Source organism: Siphateles boraxobius, unplaced genomic scaffold (genome assembly GCF_051911475.1).
Source record: "Siphateles boraxobius isolate OS27281-9 unplaced genomic scaffold, OSU_SipBor_1 66, whole genome shotgun sequence".
NCBI classification, from domain to species: Eukaryota; Metazoa; Chordata; class Actinopteri; order Cypriniformes; family Leuciscidae; genus Siphateles; species Siphateles boraxobius.
Genome location: NW_027509193.1, coordinates 32,264,476 through 32,278,489, shown reverse-complemented (window position 1 = coordinate 32,278,489; position 14,014 = coordinate 32,264,476). Strand labels below are relative to the sequence as shown.

At 36.8% G+C, this 14,014-nt stretch overlaps 1 protein-coding gene across 2 annotated transcripts in view; it reads right to left on the bottom strand.

Moving 5' to 3' along the window:
• Positions 1 to 14,014, bottom strand: part of LOC143722311 (uncharacterized) — a 66,152-nt gene that overhangs the window by 39,990 nt on the left and 12,148 nt on the right. For both annotated transcript variants that reach the window (XM_077213649.1, XM_077213648.1), the window contains one exon: positions 10,906 to 11,355. In XM_077213649.1, the coding sequence (XP_077069764.1) occupies positions 10,906 to 11,355 (450 nt within the window). The remainder of the gene's footprint in view (positions 1 to 10,905; positions 11,356 to 14,014) is intronic.

The window sequence follows — 14,014 nt, the reverse complement described above, 5'->3', positions numbered from 1 at the left end:
TAAATTCCCAATTTAATTAAATTCAATTTAACTGAATAGGACTATTCAGGATCAACAGGTGTAAATACACAAAATAAAATAGGGGTAGATTTATGTAAAAATAAAAGAAACACAAATAAAAACCCAAAGTATCTGGGTTTCAATCTGAAAGTGAAACCAAGAGGAAGGGGTCGAGAGAGAGAAAGAGAGAGAGAAGAGGGTGGTTTAACCCTCTTATGAGACGTGCTTCGTGAAGCTCTGACAACAGGGTGAATCATTCGTCTCAAATCATTCGGAGTGTATCACTGCTAAGGTCACGTGATTTTATTAAACTGGGCTTCGTTACGCGTCATAGCTGTTTCGAAATTGTTTTAAATTTCAACGGTTCGTGAACCATTGTGTATCTGGTCTCTATGTGATCTCGTATCACTTTATAGATTCGTACACATTTAATGACGCATTTGATAAAGGGTCTGATTGACTTTCAAGTCAAGCTTTCATAAAACGAGCCCTAAGGTTTACTAAGATATTATGCCTTGAAAGACACCTCATATTAAACGATATTAGGTAGCTCGCGGATTGCCATTACCTGATTACACCTTTTGATAAAACCTTTGCGATTGGTTTGTAAAAGGTGTTCCGTTGATTTGAGTTTCCGCTACACTTCCACTGTTTTGACCAGCAGGGGTCGCCAGCGAGGGCGCTTCAAACAAAGAGTCATTTGTGACTCAGTTGACTCCTTTGATTCAAAGCCTCGAAGAGCTTTGACTCTCATTACTCGTGTTCAAATCACTCAGTTCAAATCACGCAAAATCTATAGTCTTTGGTTTAAGGTTACACTTTACGCTCTAACGTGTCTAAGTTTTTAGGCGGTGCTAAAACTATCACTCGAGGTAGAGGGTTTTACTTGTAAGTCATGCGTGTAAGTTAGTATTGAGGGAGCTATTGGCTACAACCGTCGCTTGTTTACACGAGGGTCTGTGAGATTGGTGCTGTTGTCAGAAAAACTAGATAGGAACGCCTGCTCGCGTTCCGGACGCAATGCCAACCAACAACACAGATCGTTCGGAGCAGCGATCGAGTTGTGCTGACAGTTTGCACTTAGACACTTAGAGTCTCTCGCTTAGACACGACGTTGGGTGTGAGTGACTCTTTTTAACAAATCAAAACAGCACCGTTCTTTCACAGACAATGGCAAATTACTAGTTAGCTAAGCTAGAATTTATACCACTAATTCGACGCGATTGTTTCATATGAGCGCTTCAGCGGTTTAATATGAATACAATGACGTAACGCATAATAAGGCCTTAATCGGTGATTGAGGAACATCGCTCAGATCACATTCAAAAATGCTGAAAATGGAGATTTCTTCGTCCATATCAGGTTAATTAGTTCTGGTACCATTTATGCGCGCGGCTAATCTGAGATTTCTTCGTCAGAGAAGGCTTATGCTCGATTTATATCTGAAATTAGGCTTTCTTCGCTAATATCAGGAGTTTCTTATCGTACGATTTAAATATGCATTATAGCATTTGTGAACTTTCTGCCATTCGTAGGAAGGCATATTCAAGCTATAGTTTTGCTGATTTACTCAGAAACTTGTACGTGCATGTATGAGATGTTAATAAAACTTATGGGACAACATATGATTGATTACTGTCTGCTTGCATACAATGTTTAATACGATGCCTTAAAATTCTCCACCATTATGTAAGGAACTCAGCTTTTTGGAAATATTAATAATCAATAATATCTTGTTATTATTAATTATAAATATTTGGGTCAGTTAATTGGATTAACTTGATGTGGCTGAATTAATATTACAATCAATTAATCAGTTCTTCCAACGAACTATTTTGATTATTAATTTATTCTAATAAAGGGTATCTTCCATGGCCACCGAAGAATAATTATTTCTTCGCCTGTACAGTACTTTGAGCCAGTAGCAAAAACCGTGATCGTAAAGTGACTTGTATTGCAAACAAAACAGAACCAAATACATATTATGTACAAGTTTTATTAACTAAATATAGATATTTATATGAATATAAATAAACTAAACAACATACACACATGAATACATAAATAGGTTAGTGATAGGATGAAATTGGAAACCGGAAGAGGGTCTATGAGAAGAACCATCAGAATTTCATTTTCACATTTCATTGAATTGAATACTTGCATTTGTAATGGGAACAATTCTTGAAGTTGTTGAAAATTGGAGTCGTTGATGGTTCCGGCAGTGTCAAGTGGAAGTTGGTTGAGCGTTCTCTTTCTCCAGGAACGCATGACTGGTTTGGTGAAGGCCTGGGACTCTGTTGAGGCCACGCCGAGCACCCAGGAGAAGTGAGGAAGTCGGAAGGATGGGTGATTGGAGTCGTTGTTGGTTTGAGTCTTTGTTCCAAAACTCTTGAGATTGTCCTTGGTTCTTTGTGAGAGAGTCATCTCTCTCCTGCCTGAGCCCTTATCTGGTTGGATTGAGGCCTGCTGGGCCCTGGGGCCCCCGTGGAGGGGGAGGGGGTTCCCCAGTCTCACCAGAACAGTGTTGCGGCTGGATGAAAAAACTAAGAGAGGGCGGTCACTGTTGCCTGCCTCTGATATACCCTGAGAAAAGAACCAACCCCTAAGGTTTGAATGGACCTATGAGTAAGGTGACATGTCCGAGAGGGGAAGCGGCTCTTAGTTGATTTATGGTCTTTGTCCCCAGCATGCTTAGACTGTTCATTCAAGCTCAAATAGACATAACAAATTCACATTGCATTCTAAGAGAAGGTGATGTACATCAAAGTGTGTGTCATTAAATGAGGATTAATTTGCTAGGAAGCATGATACAGGTGAGGTTATATTGACCGTTGGGTGGTTGTTCAACCACATACACACCAATCAAACATACCATGTTGTTATACCTAATAGTACACGAGACAGTAAATCATCACAGTTTCTGTGAGGCATGTTCCTTCATAGATCAGAGTAACACCGCAAAGTTTATTTAATTAAAGATGGTCTTTCTCTCTTAAGCATGTGGCGCATGTGGCCACATTCCTTTGAGGTCGTAAAGTCTGTTATCAGTCTTAAAGTGTTCTGTAACCGGACACCCGGCTGACAAAGTAACTTCATTTGTGAGGTTAGTTTTGGGGGAGAGTTTCATAGACCTTTATATTCATTAAATATAGTGAATATGAATAATTAGTGTGTGTCTGATTGGTCCAGACCCTACAACACCAAGGCTATTGATAATATTGGTCCATTTATGACAACTTCAATATCAACGACAAACATTTCACATATTTCAAAACAATTGACAGTGGAGACCTAACGTTAGTTAGTAGACCTAACTAGTAGTTGCGCTAAGTGTACACAACACACGTTTTGGTAGTAGGCTAAATATGAACTGTAGCCACTGACTCTCCACATGCTCGTTCCTGGGCAGTTATAAAATGACGTAAACACTGCACAAGGTTCGGGCTATACTTCTGTGGTAGTAAATATGAATAAGTGGGCGTGGCCCTGTATTTACATAAAACGGTCTGGGCTAAGCCCCGGATGTCCTTCAATGCTGGAAACGCCCCTGCTTAGTAGGGATGCACCGATCCGATACTCAGCATCGGTATCGGCTCCGATACTGCCATTTTTGCCGGATCGGGTATCGATCAGTCGAGGCCGATCCAAATCCGATATTGTGCGTATACTATTCTATGTTATTGTTAAACCCCACAAAAGCACCAAAAACATTATTAAGCAGTTTTCATGCACTATATTACAAGTGTTCTGAAGCCATTATAGTATAATGTGAGATAGAAATTAACATTTAAGTCATTAAATTCAGACCACGTAAACTTTGAAACCCTCTCCAAGATGATTCAATGTTACTATTATTATACTTGATCTGTAGATAAAGGTATATGGTTTCGCATAAAACAACTTTATCTTGTTGGACTTTATTGCTGTAATTTAATCATGTTTCTACTGGGTGTCTTGTTAGATCACAACACTAGAGTAGAGTCCACTATAATTGTTCTTCACGCGCACAGTAACTAAAATTTAAAATGTTAAAAGAAAAGGCTCAATAAACTATTGCATAGATAGATACTGTATAATACACTACGAATCAATATGTCTTTCGTTTGTGCTTTGAACTTTTCAATGCGGACTCGACGCGCTGTGACTTCGTGTTGCTTCAAGCGCATCATTCTGTGCTCGGGGATGCGCATAAACGCTTTGTGCCGCACTGTATTTGCAGCCTTTCATATCATAACACAGTGACGCAATGAAAGATTATTAATGGTCTTTCTTGTTCTTTCCTATCTATCATATGTTGCTGCCTCATTGAACAGGTGTGCTATACATTTAAGACATGTCTCAATTGTATAGTAGCCTATAGCTATATATAAAATAATGTATCTTTTTGATTTTTGTTATCTTGTTTTTCATGAATGTATTTTACAATACAAAGAGCAATGTGTAACGTTTTACCAGATTTAGTGTTACACTTATTGTCTCTTATTTGTTTTTGTCACTAAAGGTTCAGATTTTATACAATTATTGTGGACTTGTGACTAAATTTTACTGCTGAATTATCCACTAATCTAGTTTATAAAATCATTTTTGTCATAGATTATGGTCATATATTTTTTGGATTTGTTTTTCTTTATAATGAAGTTGTCTGTATTAAGTAGATTGTGTTTAACACACAAAAGAGTGATTATCAGTTCAACACACAGAGAGTTATATAAATTCTACTTAATTAAAAAAAAACTGTTGGTATCGGCATAGGTATCGGTCGATACTCAGAATTTTTGGTATCGGATCGATTCTGAAAAAAGTGGTATCGGTGCTAATCAGCTAATATTTATAAACTAATATACTGGGTCTCTGCGTTTTATGAGGGGGGTGGACCTGTATGGGTTGAAATGGAACAACATTCTGCTCATCCGGTGTCCCTACCTTCTTTAGTATGTGGCCATTGCCACTCAGCAAGCAGCACCTTACAAATAATCTTATTGTGACCAACGCACTCTTTCCACCCTCACTCATGGATACAGCATTTAAGTCATGGTTCAGGAATGGTCTGAAATGGGTGAAGGGTCTTTTTAAGGATGGTGTGTTCATGGCATTTGAGCGGCTGGTAAATGAGTATAATATCCCCAGTTCGCATTATTTCAGGTATCAGGCACATGGTTTCTCTTACCATTGCTATGCTGATGACACCCAGCTCTACCTCTAATTTCAACCAGATGATCCCACAGTAGCTGCACGTATTTCAAGCCGTCTGGCGGACATCTCGGCATGGATGAAGGAACATCACCTGCAGCTCAACCTGGCAAAGACTGAGCTTCTCGACCTCCCTGCCAATCCGTCTCTACAGCTTGACTTCACTATCCAGCTAGATACATCTTCAATCACCCCATCAAGGTCGGTCAGAAATCTGGGAGTAATATTTAATATAAATCACTCTCCAGAACATTCTCATTCACGGTTCCATGCTGGTGGAATGATCTCCCCACCCTCGTCTGTAATGCAGAAACCCTGACAGCATTCAAAAAACAACTGAAAACTCATCTCTTCCGTGAGAACTTAACATAAAAAAAAAAAGTAAAAAAAACTTTTCTTCTCCTTTAAATCTTCCCTTGTCTGGTTTTTGCTACTCTGAGCAATGCCTGAACTTTGTATTTTGAGCACTTCTTGCATTATTCTTGCCTCTTCACAATGACTCGCTTGCTTTAGTCCTCAGTTGTACGTCGTTTTGGATAAAAGCGTCTGCTAAATGGCTAAATGTAAATATAATTTATTGTAATTGTATTGTGTTTGTTAGGGTTATTGTTTGGGGACTTGTTAATCGTCGTATAAGTGTTTACAATTTAAAACCCAATAAAAATATTTGAAAATAGAAAACTTTTTAAATGAATGACTGAACCTTTTTTTCTTTTGACAAACCTACATTTCAAATTATAGCTGAGGTGTGTAACAACCACAAGGGACACATGTTGATTCCTAAGTTTCGCGTACAGTGCAAACATGCAATACTCAAGAAATCTAAGCTTAGTGTAATCGTTGTGAGGTCAGAACACAAAACTTTGTGTTGAGTGATCCAGTCAAAGCTTCATGCTAGAAAATATCATGAAGTCACTAGCACTTCAACATCCAGCACAAAATGAAAGAGATGAGCTTAGGATGTTACGACTATTACCATCTTATCCCATTCTATCAGAGCGACACAATATATGGTTAGATATATATGTGTGTGTGTGAGAGAGAGAGAGAGAGAGAGAGAGAGAGAGAGAGTGTGCGTGTGTGTGTGTGTGAGAGAGAGAGAGTGTGTGTGTGTGTGTGTGTGTGTGTATGTGTGTGTGCGCGTGTGTGTAAGTAGTTGTGCTGAACTCTTTGTGTGTATTTTTACACGCCAACATATTTTGTCAGGGGTATTTTGTCACACAGCTGTGATGCAAAGTTTCACACTCTTGAATAACTTTCAAACATAATCTTTATACAGGAGTTACTGTATATGTGTGTCCAAAACACCTGTACAATTCAAAAGACCAAATCAGTAAGAAAAGAGGGCACAGCATACATTGAAAAGTAACATTTATAATAAATACTCAAAATCCATTCGTGAGCAATTGTGAAAGTTTGTAAATGTTGTTTTGTAAGTGATGTTTTTATCACTCCACTAGTGTTATTCGTCTTATTCAGATAGCACTATTTAGTTTGTTGGACTCTTCTTTGAGAACTGTCAACATTCAGTGTTTAAAGGAATAAATGCAAATTAAGAATTGATAGTCTTTCAGCTTGAGAGTGTTTGACTAAATTGATATTTCTTTTAGTGCAACTTTACAGCTATCTATGATTTCGGATTACACAAAGCATCAACACGAAAAGTAAGTTTTGCTGTTTTACACTTAATCTGTTACAACTGAATCACATCTGACTATTGCACTGAGAGCTGCACGTTCATTAAAGTTTGAGGCTGGTAAACAAAGTTCCTCATTCTGGTAAAAACCAGAAGATAAAATAAAAAAATGACGTTTGCAGAAATCACCATGTAAATTCAAGACCTCAAATCACTAAGAAAATAAGTTACGCCGTACAAACATCGTTTATGATGCATACAGAATATAGAAAACTCAAATGATGTGAATTTGTAAGTTTGTTACACGTTTGTAAATATGGTTTTGCAAAAGACCTTTTTGCATAATATAATATAATATAATATGAAATACTGGTTTGTCAGAAAGAGAAAGCTCAGTCATATATTTAAAAAGCCTCTTAAATGAAATGCCTGTGTTCATCACACACGTTTTCCCATGTGTGGAATAGCATGAACTTACATCGTTTTGTCTTCAGCTAAAGCAAAACACAGACCAACAAACAAACAAATGTGAACAGTGTCATCTCAGCAAGATGGCTAAATCTAGTGAAGTAACTTAAACTATTCTGCGGATGTTAAAAAACGAAATATAATATTATTTCAACGTCCCGCATAACATTAAAGATTATAGTTTGTTTTCAATTGTTATCACCATCTTCTGTGACTCAAATAAAGTTAACACATTAAGAACTATAAAGTTACATGTCCTTGTAAAGACTATGAATAAAATTAAAATATAATCGTTATACAGGAATTATGTTTGCACAAAAGTAAATTCAAGAGGTCAATTTATTACAAAAGTGTGTAAGGAAAAGAGACAATTAGCCATAAAGAATACAGAAATCCTCTCTCCTGCTCTATTGTGAAAGTTTATGTCGATACAGTATGTAAAATGATATTTTTCCACTAATCGATGACACGCTTTACATTTAGTTTCTTTGTTTTTGTACAGTTTGTAAAGACTAGCTACTCTCTGAGCGTGGTCAAACATGTGCATAGGAATAATGAAATATAATAAATAATGAAAACATGAACAAATGCAGCTTTAGAGAATTAAATGTCAGTCCTTCTACGTGACACTGCTTGAGACTAAACAAATGAAATTTCTTTTAGGAAATCTTTCTGGTCTGTCTACGCTGTGGGATCGCAAAACACAACGACCCAACTTGAAAAATGAGTTATGCCGTTTTTCTGTTACCTATTCAACCATTACACTTTTCAAACTATTCAAACTATTACACTTAAAACTCTGCATTTCACCGCACAGTCATAGATACACAGTTCTTTTGTGCTTGTGTGAATGACTTACAGTTGATAAGTAGTAATTTTAAGTGAAAGGTGAGATGATTCATGCCTTTTTTTTATTCTGTCCACACCAATACTTTGACACCAGTGTTTTAGGCGTCTGTCTTTTAGGGTTGATCCAGAAAACAGACTTTGTGTTTTATGTCTTAATATTTTGTTCTCCTTTTTTTAATGAAAACAGTTTTTGTTCTCATCAGCAGATTACCAAAATGTTTTAGCATATCGTAAATTTCAATAGTTAACTAAATTTGTCGTTTTGCAACACACACACACACACACACACACACACACACACACACACACACACACACACACACACACACTGGGTTAAAAACTAAAACATTTTCTTTAAAAAATGCTAAAATAACAAAAGTAACAACCAAATTTATATACACTAAAAATATGTTTTTGTGTGCGATCCCAGAGAATCTCCAGAAAGCTTTTGATGAAGTGTCATTCTTTAAACTTCTAGCCTAAACTACTGTCGTAAAACCATTAACAAACACATTTAGGATGCACTCTTCCCCCGCCAGTTCCCCTCGTAAACACCTTCACTGTGAGTTAGATAAATGTTTTGATTCTTTGTCTTTTTAACACTGATCCTATTGGCGTCGGGAAACAGACACAGATGTTCTAGAAAAAACAACACCTTTTCTTGTTGAGAAGAATATAGTACGGGGTGTGTGGGTGATTAGGACTTGATGAACATGAGGGATTCTTTGTCTTAGACATTAACATAAACCTATAGTTCAGGCACTACTGATCCTACTGAGGTTCACACACACACACACACACACACACACACACGCGCACGCACGCACGCACACACACAAACAAACACGCACACACACACACATAGCACACACACACGTAGCACACACAAACACGCACACAGACACATTGCGCGCGCGCACACACACACACACACACACACACACACACTGTAGTGAAGATAATGGGTAGACGCTCAGTCTAGGTGCTAGTTCTGGGTTTATCACCAAGTTCACTCAGGTGTGTCGGCCAGAACACCACTTAAGGCCAAATGTTCCAGAGTATGAAATAAAGAGCGGAGAAATAGTTCTGATTCTGTTTCTTTATTCCTCTTTCTTGGGTGAGTGAGTTTGAGGGTGAGTGTAATTATGAGTGTGGTTTCTATAAAGAGAGAAACAAATACAAATGAATAATGAAACATATGCATACACTCATTCCTCTCTAAGCACTAATATACATTACTAAACAAAGCAAACAATAGTCAGTATATATAACTATACAGTATATCTCTTAAACTCTAATACTGTAAGCATAATGTAAAGATTCAAACACTTATTATAAAGGATCCTCAGATTTTCTATCATAGGTTACATTCCCACATAGAAAGCACTTACTGTCATCTATGATAATCCACTTTATAGCTTCAACTAACTAAACAGCTGGATGGTTTTATTATGAAAAAACCCCGTACTGAATGCTATATTCCATTCGAGCTAGCAAAGCCTTGACAGAGAAACCTCGATAGCGATCCAAATAACAATATTTACCACCACTTACTTCTTAATTTACTCAACCACAAAGTACTGATCAATCCTAACAACAAATATGAAAGTATGAACACATCTAAACACGATATTACATATCGTTAACTCGACGTACTAAATCAGACGAGTCGAAGCTCGAGCGTGAAATGAACGAACGTGGATATAATTAGCACCACGGTCGCATAGTGACTCCTTAAACTTCTAACTCTTATCCACATCAAATAACAGAAATAACTAGTTTCACAAATAATACAATATCACAGATGTAGTTACTCTTCTCATTTAGGCACACTCTGAAGAAAGGTGCAGCTCACATCTACAATCCGACCGACCGACTGACTCTGACTGACTATCTCTATCGTACTGCATACTAACTGTGTGACGTCAGATAGTATACAAACCAGCGCGCGCTTCGGCTACCGTTACAAGCACTGAATAAACGGAAGTAAACGTGAAACATAAAGCCTAATATGGTCAACTACACTAAATAATATCAACACTGACATAACTTTGGGGCCTTTCCTACACACACACACACACACACACACACACACACACACACACACACACACACACACACACACACACACACACACACACGTTATTGTAATGAATATAGCCAGTGTGGTGTAGGGGTAATGGTATTCCTGATTGTCTTGACTCAAATATTCAGACTCAGTTAACATATAGGCTACACTATTGATCAAACAACAAAGATTTTGACACTCAGGGTGTCAACATTACGTAAAACCTGCTTGGGTGAATTTCACCCACAATCAAAGGAAAATACAATCAGCAACAGTTTCCCCAACAGACTGAAGGAGCAGATACCCAGGATTCAACAAATGTCATAAGATTGATCTGGGGTGTGATATAACCGCCGTAAAACATATTTGACAGTCACTGACCAGTCAGTTTGGCACTGAAAATCAGAAACTTTTTTTTTTGGAAACAAGGATTCCCTGTCAATCATGAGTCATAAATCAATCAAAAGTGACAGAACGTGTATAATAATTAGAACCAGTCAGTTTAATTTTCCTGACTATGTTCCAGCTTCTCTGTGACACTTAGAATAATGTTTTCTTTTAATCAATTTACACATTTCTTCATCCAAAGGTAAATACAAAATATATATATATATTTTAATGATCCATAATAATACACAAATATCTACTCCAGCTTTTTTAAACATGTTGAGCAAAAGGCTGTTCAATATCTTACCTCAGCTGTGAGATGTAGGACAGACACTGAAGGAAACTCTTCATTTCACTCTCTTCCTCTGAACATCCTCTCAGATATACTGGTTTCTTCTCTGTCTGGAGTTTCAGCACTTCCAGGAGGACGGAGGTCTTTCTATGTGAGAGATCTATGATCCAGACATCAGGTGACTGGAAAACTGACTGTAATGCTGGAAGGAAACTCCTGCCTGTTTGAGTCTCATAGTTCTTCACATGTGAGCAAAGATCCAGCAGGAAATCACACTGATAATAAGGATTATAATAATCCCTCTCTTGATGAAAAGGGAAGGTTTTGTAACTGCACACAGACGACAGCAGAGTAGAGAATCTTGTTCCTGTAACTGTGACATTTTCATCTGCAGCAACACTGAGATTCAGCAGGAATTTTACAGCAGACTTCTTCATTTCTTCATTACCATAAATATCATCAAACCTAAACATGATAAAATACAGAGAAATAAAAATCCTGTTAATTTATGACAACATACAGCATTTGTAAAACAACTATATAGTACAACTATATAGTACTATAAGTTATTCTGATAATAAGAAACATAAAAGCAACATTAATAAAAGAGGACAGAATAGTGACATTTATTAAACTTTTTTCCAAGGTCTAGTCATCCCAGAATGTATATGATATATTCCTGTGTGTATGAATATCCTCAGCTTATAGCCGAGTTACAACTTTCTAGTTGTGTTAGTTAAACTGTAAGTGCTTATAGTCCAGTGTAAGAATGTTTCTCTGCTTTCAGCCATAACTTTCTTGGTATTGAAACATTTCTCTTGTTATTCGTTAATTAACGATGTTTAGTGTGTTACAATAAAATGTATAATACTATTTTTACCATCCTTTAGAGGAGTAAAAATGACCAATTCTGACATCATCATAAAACATGCAGATTAGACTGTCAGAAGGAAACGAATAAACTCCCTCCCGCTAAACGTTCCTAACTACTATTGGTCATTATACCTAAAATAGGTTTGGACTGATTTATCCTTAAAGGACGATGACAATAGCTCATTTTCTCTCATTCCTTCTAGAGATGCACCGATTACAATTTTCTAGGCCGATTCCGATTCCCGATTTTTCATGAGTTTGGCCTGTTGATACCGATTTAGCCGATTCCGATTTCATTTTTTCTAACCACTTTACAGCAAACACAAATATTTATTTTCTATCTTTTCTTTACTAGCACATTTTACATAGAACATAGAACATTTTTGAACAAATTAAATAAAATAGAACTATATCAATTATTACTCCTGGTGTGGGAAATTCACTAATATATAAGTGCAGTGTTAGTGTATGGAAGAAACATTTTCACTTCCAATATTCAACTGAAAAAAAAGTGATATATTTACTTATTTGTGGAATTTTTTAATTAAAAAAAATAGATATAGAGTAGAAGAGAACAGAAAACAAAGTGTTAGTATTAATGTATCAAGTTTTGCCGAAAAAGATGCGTCTTCAGCCGTTTCTTGAAAATGGCTACGGACTCGGCCGCGCGGGTTGAGTTAAACAGGTCATTCCTCCAGCAGGGAACATTCAAGGAAAACGTCAGTGAAAGTGATTTTGTGTCTCTCTGGGATGAGCCACGAGTCGACGATCACTTGCAGAGCGCAAGTTTCTGGATGGCACGTAAGTCTGGAGTAATGAGTTTAGGTAAAGGGAGCAGAGCCAGTGGTTTTTCTGTAGGCAAGCATCAGTGCCTTGAATTTGATGAGAGCGGCAACTGGCGACCAGTGCAGTTTTGTGAGGAGAGGAGTGACGTGTGCTCTCTTCTGCTCAATAAAGACCTCTCTAGCGCAGCATCTGGATCAGTTGCAGAGGTTTGACAGTGCGAGCTGGAAGAGAGCATTACAATAGTCCAGTCTGGACAGAAGAAGCGCTTGGACAAGGAGTTGTGAAGCATGCTCTGATAGGAAGGGTCTGATCCTCCTAATGTTGTATAAGGCAAATCTGCAGGATCAGACAGTTCTAGCAATGAACTATAAACAATGGAGGAAAACAATGGACTCCATTCAATTGATCAATTATAAACTCCAAATAATTTTTATCTATTTTCTATGCTGTGTAAAGTCGTTAATGTCTCAAAGATTTGTATTAAAATACTACATTACATAGCCCACAGTTATAGTCAGCGAAGAGCATTTCTGTCATTTTGATTATACCAGACAATGAAAAAAACTGCTAAAACCAAACAATTAATGGAGAAAAATGTACTTTCAGATTTTAAGTGACAAAAGGAGAAAGACGCTATTTGGTTCAACTGTCGTGGACAGATTCTTTACCTTTTATTTTGTTCAACTTGACTTTTTTATAGCAGTTTTTTTTTAAATAGTTCTTGGTTTTAAATAGTAAGGACAAATTCAGTCCTTAAAAAGTTTAGAAATTTTACTGATTGTAATATAGTATTTTACATATAGATGTGTGCATTGAATTGTGCTGTGAATCCAAAAAAATTCACTTCCTGTATTAAAAATTAATATAGTAAATTAGCAATGTATTTCCAAATTACACCCCAATCCACAAAATACATTTTCTCATCAGTGCCTCTCTAAAACATGTTTAATGATGAAAAAAAAATTACATCATGAATATTAATTCCTGGGTCTCTGAGGGTTAAATCAATAATCAAAAGCATGTAATTGTCACCTGACGTCTGTCCGCGACGCTCAGATACAACGCGGTTCATAATCCTGCCGCATCACTGAACAGAGTTTTTAATTTAATTACATTCAATTTGTTCCAAATTGTACATACTGACTTCACCCTGTGCTGCAAGATACATTTAGTTTTACATTCATAGTTCTACAGCTTGAATAAAGTCTAAACATATTGGAAAAATGTATAATAAACCTAGCCCTATCTAATCTTTCATTTTGCCCTGTTGTGCCATTGCTGTTATTAAACTAAAGTATAGTATATTAATTTCATTGAAAGAAAAAAAGAAAATATATGTACTGTAAATCTTTTATAGTTTTGTGGACTTCGAAATTGAGCTTGCAGGCATAAAATGTGCAGAGATTGAAACTACAGTGAAGTGAAACTGATTGAGAAGTAGCTTCAGTTAGTGAATATCCAAAAG